This window comes from Gigantopelta aegis, chromosome 6 (assembly GCF_016097555.1).
Source record: "Gigantopelta aegis isolate Gae_Host chromosome 6, Gae_host_genome, whole genome shotgun sequence".
In the NCBI taxonomy this organism is placed as follows: Eukaryota; Metazoa; Mollusca; class Gastropoda; order Neomphalida; family Peltospiridae; genus Gigantopelta; species Gigantopelta aegis.
Window position 1 is genome coordinate 98,629,869 of NC_054704.1, and position 11,444 is coordinate 98,641,312.

Below are 11,444 nucleotides of genomic sequence, written 5' to 3' on the forward strand. Positions count from 1 at the left end.
ATATAGCATGCATATGTAGAGGGAGTGTGTGTGCGTGCATATGTAGCACATACGTAAACATGGTGGATCACGATCGCGGTTGATTGCCGATCAATTCATTGTTAATCTGAACGCATCCGTCGTAAGTCGGGAGTTGTTATGCTAGGTAGAGTTCTAAATAACTACGATTACAACAGGTCTTCGGTGTGTATGCTTGCTGATGCTATAATATACCATTAAAAATAAGTAGGGGATATTATATAACGGGTGGTAAAGCGCTCGCCTGATACGCGGTCAGTCTAGGATCGATGCTCGTCGGTGGGTTCATTGGGCTATTTCTCGTTCCAGCCAGTGCACAATGACCGATATATCAAAGACCGTGGCATGTGCTATCATGCATGTGTGACCCCCTGCTACCAATGAAAACACGTAGCGGGTTTCCTCTCTACGACTATATATCAGAATTACCAAATGTTTGATATCCAATAGCCGATGATTAATAAATCAATGTGCTCTAATGGTGTCGTGAAACAAAAACAGCAAACGCTACAACAGAGATGTTTTAATATGTGTTCTAACAGTAATTAGTGGCAAATCAGAGCCACTTGGGTGACTATAGTCATTGACAAAACATGTTCAAACCAGGCGAGTGAGGTATATGCCTGGGTGTGACCCAGATATGCAAGTTTTGATTCATTAACTGTACTTATACAGTGAAAACTCGACTTCGTCTCGTGTCACCGCTAAATACAGTTATTTGGCATGACATATGACATTTCATGATATCAAATATATATGATATATAATATATTTAACAGTAATGGGGAATCCTGGATAAGACTACTAAAAACAGCAAACCACACCCACCCCGCAAAAAACCCCAACACCCCCCACAAAAAACCCCAACCCCCCACATAAACAATAACTAACACTTGTTAGTTGGAGACGAGTTGACTAAGCGCTGGGGCGAGTTGGTAGGGGGCGAGTTGGTTTTGGGGCGTTCCTAAAATGAGTAATGTCCCTTGACTAAAGGGGTCTCTCTATTTTCAGGAAGTAAGCTTCTTGTTATTGAAAATGAGTTTAATTAAACATAGTGTAATAATATAACACTAATTTAATTAAACAGGCCGCATACTCATATAATGATGCGTTAGTTTTATTCATGGTATCTGTATTTATTCAAGACAAAACTATAACGATCAAAATGGCAAAAGGAAAGAAAATTGACCGTACAGTTGTCAAATCCTGCCCAACTTGTGAAAAACAGGTGATATTTTGTAGACGGTGAACCACAAACGTAGACATTTTTCTAATAAATGAAACTTGGAATCTCATTTAGGCTTTATTTATTGTAGAACATTAGATTTGTCAACAGCAATGATGTGCAGCAGATCATTCCTTAGCTTAACCTTTAGACACTGATTCCAGCCAGTGACACTGGTATGTATCGCCAATTGTCGAAAACCGTCCTGTCTGTGGGATGGTAAAAGATCTCTTGCTACTAATGGACAGATGTAGGCCTAGTTGGTTTCCTCTCTAACAAAATGTCAAAATTACCAAAGTTGCGTTTGACATCCAATAGCTGATGAATAATAAATTATCATGCTCTAGTGGTGTTGTCAAATGGATTCCAACAGAATTTTCACTTGAATAAAAACATGTCATTATATAATAATATTTTTATACATTTTAACAAGGTAAATATTACTGTTCGTAACAGGTTCATGTGACAACTGATCTGGTCCTTATAGCCTACTTTGTTAAAGATTGGTTATTATTGTTAGGTTATTATTGTTATTATTGCACCTGTCATGTCTTGAACATTGAACTTCCTTGTGATCCTAGTCCAGCAATTGTTTGTCTAGATCTGGTCCTTATACTGGGTTAAAGATTGGTTGTAAATACCTGGGTGCTCATTTGTAAAGTTTTGATCACCCATTGCACAAGGAATGATAATTATTGATAGCCTACTCCAAAAACTTGAACATTAACCAATTACGTTATTAAAGACACAAGTGTGGTAAACGGGTAATTATGGGAATACTCCAAAATTGTATTTTATGGATTCCCCTTGTATGCATGGAAACCAAAATCGATAAGTGTGATTGACTATTTTTGACCTCACACCTAGCACTTGTTTCAATGGAAAGATTTGAATAGAAATCAACTGATTCAATTTTTTTGAACCTGGTGGCAGACATACATCCATATACCTGCACGACTAAAACTGCACGACTAAAACTGCACTAGTGGAAATTAAGGCAGCATAAGACTATATTTTAGAATTTCCAGTTGTTTGGCATCCAATAGCAGATGATTAATAATTCAATGTGCTATAGTGGTGTCATTAAACATAATACCTTTTAACTGTTTACAGATACCGGTAGCATGCAAGTCATGTGCTTGTGGATATTCATTTCCATGCCGTCGTCTGTCTGGGACATCCGAAGGGAAAGGTACAAGTTTATTTTAGTGCCTTATTAATAGATACTTGTATTAGTTGAATAAATTTCTAATCATGAAGTACTCCTTGTCATTTACTTAAATTAAATACTGTAAATTTGAAAATAAATGTAAGCAAATTATTAATTAATGTGAAAAAATATGGCTAACATATCGGCACATTAATTGTTCAAAAGTAAACAATATAAAAAGCTCTGTATTAAATAAATTTAATTTAACTGTTTTTTAGTTTAAATCCATTCACTGCATTCAGAATAAATTGATCATATTTCAATAATCAAACCCAGTCATTATGTATTCTTAAGAAGATTTTGATCTGTTTTAAAGTACTAATCCGCTACGTTTATGCAACATAAAAATCAACCTCTATGTTATGAGATAAGTCTTAAAAGTTTAAGCATAATATAGGCCTACCATAATATTTGACAAACACAGTATTTTTGTATAGTAATTTTGCTATGTTCCTGAAGTAACATTTTATTCACTTTAATTGATGAAATTACAGAAAGTCCCACTGAAAAGGAAGACATGCCAAAACAAACGAGATCAGTACGAACAAAACGTGTCCGGCCCGATTTCTTCAACCCGCTGGATATCGAATACACTTCAAAGAGGTTTAGGACAAAGAGTGAAAGTAAATCAGAGGTAGGACATAGACTCGATAGAGGGGAAGGGTATGACTAATCCACTAGCCCTTAGTCTCAGCTAGTGATATTTGTGGTTTAGGCCAGTGGAAAGTATCAACTATATTCCTATAATACATAACGCACCAGCCAAAGCTCTTTCTTATTTATTTATCGCTCACTGCAGGGGGAGTTGCACAATGTTTTTGGTCTCAGCTAGTGATATTTGTGGTTTAGGCCAGTGGAAAGTCAAAGCCAGACCTGTCAACCCTCCCGGATTCCGCGAGAGTCTCCCGGTATTTGATCAAATCTTCTTTCTCCTGTGCGGGAGACAGTTTCTCCTGTTAAATGACATTTTTGTAAGCATAAAAAAAAATCAATCTTTTGTCAAAATAACAGAAGGGAAGTAACTCTGCCTTTTTTTCTCATTCGGAAAATGTCGACTACTTTCGGCTTCTGAGAATGTAACAGGCCGAATTGTCCCGACTGTTTAACCTTTGCCGAAGTGAGAATTGTGGGATAACCTATTTATATTGTTAAAAAAGTTATAAAATGACGTGTTATTATAATGTTTGTTGTCATCGTAATGGCTACGAAGCGTGTTGCCGCTAATTCAACAGGCTGTGTATTGACATTCAGTGTTGCCATATAAAAAAACAAAACTATCCAATTTAGTTCTAATAACACCTCTGAATTGTAAAATGTCTTCCCACTGGATTACATAATGCAACTATGTCATAGTCATAGTCTATGACGGATCTGAACTGCCAGACTCCCGAGTTGACAGCGATACACACGATGCATGTTAAAATCACATGTCACAGCAAGACAACGAAAAGACCAATTAGCTGTATAAACATACTTGTGTCAGTTAATTTTGTATGTTTGTGCAGTAAAATGTTGGTTATAAGGGTACACTTCAAGAAATTATTTTTGTACAATTAAAAAAAATTGTGTTTGACATTGGCATAAAGTTACTCACGGAAATGGGTATAATTCCGGTATATTTCACACGATGTCCGTAATGAGGTTTTACTTATGATTAATGAAAATACAATGTTTATTGCATCATTATAATGATTTTAAATAAGTACCACGCCACCGTTCCTCATTATAGTAAAAACTGAATATTAATTTATAAGATTTATATAAATTTGTCTTTGGTACTTAGGTACACGAACCACAAATGATAATGTAACGCAACCTGTAGGCTGTAAGTGTAATACCGTAAATGTACTAATTAAATTTTTTATTTCTGGATTTTTGGATAATTTTTTTTTTTTTTTTTTTTAAAGATGTATTAAATCATAATAATATTTAAAAAAAAAAAAAAAATTATATATATATATTTTTTTAATGCCAAGATCTAAGGTTAAGAAGTATATATGACATTATAAAGTATTCATATAACTTAATGTAATAATGTTTTTTTTTAAATCTTGCGATTTTGGGTTAAATTGTGTGAATTTAAAAAATCTCCTGCTTTTTGACAAAATCTCCTGCTTTTTCAACACACACCTCCTGCTTTCTCTTGACTAAAGGTTGACAGGTCTGGCCAAAGCTCTTTCTTATTTATTTATCGCTCACTGCAGGGGGAGTTGCACAATGTTTTTAGTCTCAGCTAGTGATATTTGTGGTTTAGGCCAGTGGAAAGTATCAACTATATTCCTATAATACATAACGCACCAGCCAAAGCTCTTTCTTATTTATTTATCGCTCACTGCAGGGGGAGTTGCACAATGTTTTTGGTCTCAGCTATATTCCTATAATACATAGCGCACCAGCCAAAGCTCTTTCTCATCCATTTATCACACACTACATAGAGATTATTATACGAGCTTGTGTGTCATACTTATTTTACGAAACGAGTATCAGGATTATTGTATTACCTGAGCGAGAGCGAATCCAAACACGAGTTTCGTAAAATCAGTACGATTCACACATGAGTGTAATAATTTCTTTATTATCCACATTATCCAAAATATTATTTTTATGAATAATAAGGTAGGACCATGTCAAAACGTTTGAAACATAAATAAATAGAGACGACGAAATGACGTCATTTTCCGAGGAAGCCACATTAAGTTATGACGTCGCTAAACAAAATTACATCATTCGTGGGTACATGAAATCATTATGACACACGTGGGTCATACTGATTATATTTCCCTGAATATCTTGAACTATGTGGATCATAAAACTTATAGAATATTTTAATATATAGGTAGTTGCTTGTAGGTGATGATCTGGTCACCATAACCATAACATTCAATGAAAGAAAAAACCCACTCGAAATTGATTGCTCTGTGACATACGAGTCAATCCTCAAACTGATTGCTCTGTGACATATGAGTCAATCCTCAAATTGATTGCTCTGTGACATGAGTCAATCCTCAAACTGATTGCTCTTTGATGCGTAAGTTATTGTTAGCACAATGACTCTTAAAAAGTTTAAATTTATTTTAAACCTGGTTTTTGAGCATATATAAGAATTAGAATACTTCATTTCTGATTTTGCATATTAGATACGTAGATAAGTTTTAAAACAACTCTGTAAGATAAATGATACCTAACGGCCACTGGTAGTACTCTGTATCTAAACCCCACAAAATAAACATAATAGCGAAACATAATAAAACTGATATTTTGTATGTCACATTAAACAGTGGGTTATCTCATTGGTTAGTGTGGTACTTTGTCATGGTATTACAGTTTAATATTTTTACAGAGTGTCCATGAAAGTCCCAAAAAGCGACGTGGTCGTCCAAAGGGTTCCTTAAATAGGTCAAAATCTGAAGACAAGACAAAAGGTATGTTCCTGTTTTTTCGAGAAATCGAATATCAGTAAAATTTTCTTTAAAGGTTATAATAAATGTAATGAGTTTGGTGTTATTGTTAAGATTTTTCTACTAACAAAACCTTTTTAATGACTAGTTACATACTGATACATTTTCCGGTTTTAGAATATCAGTGTCTGTATAGTCATGGTACATGTATGTGTTGTCCTGTCTGTGCTATAGTGCATATATATTTTATATTAAAAGAAATACCTTGCATGGAAAATGTAGCGGGTCTAAGACTATATGTCAGAATTACCAAATGTTTGACATTCAGTAGCCTATGATGAATAAATCAGTGTACTCTAGTGGTGTTGTTAGACAAAATAAACTTTAACTTTTTGTTATTTCAGAAGTGAAACCTCCGCCAGAAGAAGATATGTTTGCGAATGTGCCTCCGGAGAAAGCTCTGCAGTATTCCATTGTTCTAGCTGAACTGAACAGAAAAATGTCAATACAAAACTTTAAGCCTTTTTGATGGAAATGGTGCAAAAGAAAAAGCAATTGCCCCTCTTTTTTTTCTTTCCTAAATTGAACTTGCTTTATTTGTCTGTCTACTGTTTTATAGTGACAGAAATATATTGCTCATTTTACCTGTGCTTAATATAAATCTTTTAGGGATGTTGCCCAGTTGTAAAGCACTTCCTTGATATGCTGTCTGTCTGGAATCGATCCCAGTCAGTGGGCTATTTCTTGTTCCAGCTGGTGCATCATGACTGGTATGGCAAAGGCCATGGTATGTGAGATGGTGCATATAAAATATCCTTTGCTACCAATGGAAAAATGTAGCAGGTTTTGTCTATAAAACTATATGTCAGAATTACCAATGTTTGACATTCAGTAGACAATGATTAATAAATTGGTGTGCTCTAATGGTGTTGTTAAGCAAAAACAGTTTGTATGGCATTGAATTGAGTCTCGAGTCTTGACAAGTTTTATAAGAACGAGCCCAGACATATAATGTAGCATGACCAAGAAAATGATGTGAACATTTCGCCGTCTAGAGAAAGCAGCCATGTTATACACAGACAAAATTACTGTGAAGCTCGTTTTTAAAGCAAGGTGTTTTAGGATTGAAATTTGTATGTTGCATGATCTGATGTGTATTTCTCGTCCTTTTGTTGATGGCAGATTAGTCAATGCCATATGTAACTTAACAATTGTGCCTTTCTCAATATTTAGCATAATGCTTTAAGACTTGTAGATTTGTTTTCTTCTGAACCTTGCATTTACATCATTGGTGCCAAAACTATTATTGTATTTGTTTGTACATGTCACAGCTTTGTCATTTACTTTCACTTTATAAGAGGAAGGCCGATTTGTGGGTAATGTCACTTAAGTCCAGACTTGTGCATTTATTCTCCTGTAATATGTGCACTTGTTCTTCATGGGTTAACCCCAAATATATTGCTTGATCTCAACTATATATATTTAAAGTAGGTGATTTACTAGAAAATGAATGCATGGTTGATAGATTTCAACAGATAAGTAGGTTATGATTTCAGTATATGTATCCTTTGACAAGTAAAACTGGTCATAGACCAAAATACATATTGATGTTGTGTTCACGCTGGTAGTTTATCCGTGTGAAACTGACCCCACTCCTTATAACAGTACAGCTGTTCACACACATACCTTTATATTGGTGTGACACTGTTTCAGTACACTTATATGCAAACGGTTTTCAGATCGATGCAACAAAAATACATTGTTAATTTTTGTTGTGCGACTGCTTTACGAAAACACATTGCATTAGTGTAAATTTGATGTTATGATGATGTAACTTTATACTGATTTTAATGTGAACAGCTTAAAATGATATAAAAATGCATTGCATCACTAAAATTCTTGCAGAATGGGATGTGACATACTGTTTCTCTAGACTGATATAGAGAAATCGGTGTCGTATCGTTTTCACTGTGAACATATCATCAGTGATTTTCATAGAAGAATGTGTGCATCATGGAACACAATCAATCCCTGTGAGTAAATAATCCTTTCCAAACAGCTCTTTCAGATGAAGGGTGTAGATACATGTAGGCGATCTGAGAATCCCAAGTTAAAGTTAACATGAAATATTGGTACAATTGTTTTTCTTGGTGTTTACCTTGGTGCACGACCCACATTAAGTCAGTACTTTTCCATATCCATTCGGATTAGGTTTACCTGTTTTTCTAAAATATAGGTGTTTAAATATTGTAAATACAAGTGATTACACGGGTGCAAGACAGAAACCGGCTTTATAAATTTGGCCCTTTGTTAATAAAACTGCCATTGACCAAGTATTTTCTTTCCTGGAGATGGAATTACTTGTAAATAGTCAACTGAACTCTTTTATCATATATTGTTCAAGTTAGGGTATTACAAATTTCTTTGCCACCCCATATATATATATTTGAAATATGTTTATATTTATATATATGTACATACATTTTTTATGTTTGGATATGTCTGATGTTTATGCTGCTTTTCCATTTTTGTATTAGAAGTACCGGCATAGCATATTTCTACAATGTAAAAATAAATCATGGTAAAAACTGGAAGTGTTTTCCTTTTCTCTGAAGGATGGGTGAGCACATTAACATGCAAGTAAAAACTGACAAAATGTGGATGGAAATTGCAGTGTTTAAAAAAACAAAAACATGCAACACCAAAAAATTACAGACTCGTATTAACAAAGGCAGCTTTATTAATAGTTGAACAAGTGCAACACAATGAAATGTTCAACAAAGAGCTTATTTACATACAGTACACAACAAAACGTGCAACATACATACAGAATAATGTGTTTCTGAATTATTTCTTTGTCCATACTGGATGATAATCCAATAGTGGAACATTAATTTAGATACCCTGCAAAGATAATGATATGTTTAAAACACCTGAAAATTAAGTCTGTAGTTACTTTGTAATAATTCATGAATTACTACAAATGGTCTCACTCTGAAACACATTAATTTGTGGCAACCGATTTATTTATAACTGATTATCAGACATGACGTTCTACACATGTGTGCTTCATAAAATAATGATCCCAATGCTGATATTCCTCTTAATTTATGTGTAGCAGTTTCCATTACCACAATGTTAAAGAACCACTGATACAGGTTCTAAAGTTAACCAAATCATAATACGGTACAAAAGTTTCTGATCAGTACAAATCATTTTGCTCCTATTTCTACACACCTTACTGATAATGCCTTCAATGTTCGAAAAATGAATTATGATTTTGTTCTTGTATATATTCAGCTCACTTTTTAAAACCCCAACACAATGACACTACTGTTGAAACTGTGGTTTTAACAATAATATTACTATTAACTGGAATGTTTATGTAACACATGTAAGTTTGGTTTAGCAAACTGGGCAATTTACATCATTTTAACATCGAACTAAAAAAGAAAAAGAAAACATACAATCTGATTGTCATCTCTGTAAAGAAAAGTGCAATTTTACATACAAGAAAAATAAAACTGATAATTTAACCAACAGAATTCACTATATGATTTCTGAACTTGCTAAAAATCTGCTTAAATAATCTACTCAGTAGCCCCTTCACCATGTCCTCTTGACTATTATAATCTTAACATTCTATATTCTATATTCTATATATGGCTTTCTGTGTTTAAAACATTGCATTTCAAACCTAATTAACAGACTTCTGAAAAGCAAAATATGCTTTAGCAATAGTTATTAAATTAAATTCTTGACCTCCGATTTAATGTTAGGTATTGGAGACTGTCATACCTTTGTTAAAGACTGATTTACAATTTTAATTACTGCACTGAAATACATGGTTACAAGGTTGTTTTTATCTACTTAAATGATCCAAGAAAATGTTGCCTAAAACTAAATACACTTGTCATGAAAATTACTTTATTCAACCAGTAACTTAGCAGTCAGATCCCACTTGATATTTTGGTACGTAACTGAATTATGGTTAAATTGTCATCAATCACAAAAAGTAACTGTTAATTTTTTTGTAAATCTAATACTGGTTGTTTAAAATATTTACAAAATGGGTTTTGGTAGACGGCATTGAAAAGGAACATACAGAGTATTTTCAAGTTCTATAATCTATGAGACTGCTTTTAGTTGAGGCAGGATTTAGCTCAGTGGTTAGCGTTCTTGCCTGAACCTCCTCTGCTGACCAATTGTTTTTTCACCATCCCAACCAATGCCATGATTGCTAAATCAAAGGTTGTAGTATGTGTTGTCCTGTCTGTGGGAAAGTACATATAAAGATTTCTTGCTGCTAATGGAAAAATGTACAAGTTTTCCTCTGAAGACTACTTGTCTAATTTTAATAAGTCGTATGACCCTTACTTTAAATGGATTTCATTGGGTCAAAATGACTGTATATTGTGGGATCCCAAAATCAATAGGTTCTGTAAGTGTGACAAACATGGGTCAATTTGAGTAAAAATGTGATCACAAACATATGTTATGAATTACAACATATTAATTATAAAACATTTCATTTTGAAAATGTTATCTACATTAAATTTTATTTTGTGAAAGTTAAAGAATACTTTTATGAAAAGAAGCATAACAACAATAAGCATGCACAGCAATAATAAAAATTATAAATATTATTGATATGCCAATTGTAATGGAATAATTTATACCAAAGTAAAAATAATATTTTAATATGTGATCAAACTGAAAATGTGCAGTGTATACTGTTTAGGGCTGTTCACCATTATCACAATTTTCAGTTTAAACATATGCTAGCATCACACCTTCACCACCACCCACCCATAAAAATGTTAAATGTGAACAGTCCCTTATAAAACCGTTAACAAATAAATCTGTGAGAGTTCATGGCTGACAAAAAATAAAACCCCCAATAAAACATGATATATAATTTCTTGACCACAGAATTAAACCTCTGTGTTTGCTATGTTAAACATAGTTTGACTAAAGGTAACTGAATTTAGTGAATACAATGACATCATTGGCGACGTCGATACAACCAATGTTGAAAATTAAGTAAATATACAGCAACAAACCAAATATTCTCTGCTAGTATTTTGTTTTTATTAGACAATGAATTTTATAAAATTGTACAATAGAACTGAATTGATAACTCGTACAAATAATCCATAATAGCACTTTCTTAAATATTATTCGAAGTTACTAAACAAATTAAAGATGTTACAGAAAAATAAATAACAGAACATTTTAAAAAAAAGCATTCTATATACAGTTACCAGAATAAAGTTAGTACATAAAAATAACTGACAATATACATTGTAGAATTAAAAGAAACCATCATAGTTTATCTATGAAATGTCAAAAATACATTTACCAATTTCTGTGCTAAAATATTTAATTATACATGTACTACTCTTAAGTTTGCTAAAGATGACATATATTTTTGACCATGAAAAATGTAAGACAATCAAGGTATTGCCTAAACATTACTGCCCATTACTGGTGAATCACAATGATGCCTATACTGATGAACATGACCGCTATGGTGGTGGGTGGGTGGGTAATGGTCTGGGAACAGATCAGTTGGGTTAGTAAAACCAATCTC

At 33.4% G+C, this 11,444-nt stretch overlaps 1 protein-coding gene across 1 annotated transcript; it reads left to right on the top strand.

Moving 5' to 3' along the window:
• Nucleotides 1-1,013: 1,013 nt before the first annotated feature.
• On the top strand, nt 1,014-6,653 carry LOC121375880 (UPF0547 protein C16orf87 homolog). Its single transcript, XM_041503564.1, has 5 exons — nt 1,014-1,246; nt 2,357-2,435; nt 2,948-3,087; nt 5,794-5,875; nt 6,256-6,653. Exons 1-5 carry the CDS (start codon nt 1,142-1,144, stop codon nt 6,378-6,380), a joined length of 531 nt encoding a protein of 176 aa, XP_041359498.1. The 5' UTR covers nt 1,014-1,141; the 3' UTR covers nt 6,381-6,653.
• The last annotated feature ends 4,791 nt before the right edge of the window (nt 6,654-11,444 follow it).

Coding starts and splice junctions, on each gene's coding strand:
- LOC121375880 (XM_041503564.1), top strand. CDS start 1,142: ATGGTATCTGTATTTATTCAAGACAAAACTATAACGATCAAAATGGCA. Junction 3,088..5,793: donor AGAGTGAAAGTAAATCAGAG/GTAGGACATAGA, acceptor ATATTTTTACAG/AGTGTCCATGAAAGTCCCAA. Junction 5,876..6,255: donor ATCTGAAGACAAGACAAAAG/GTATGTTCCTGT, acceptor TTGTTATTTCAG/AAGTGAAACCTCCGCCAGAA.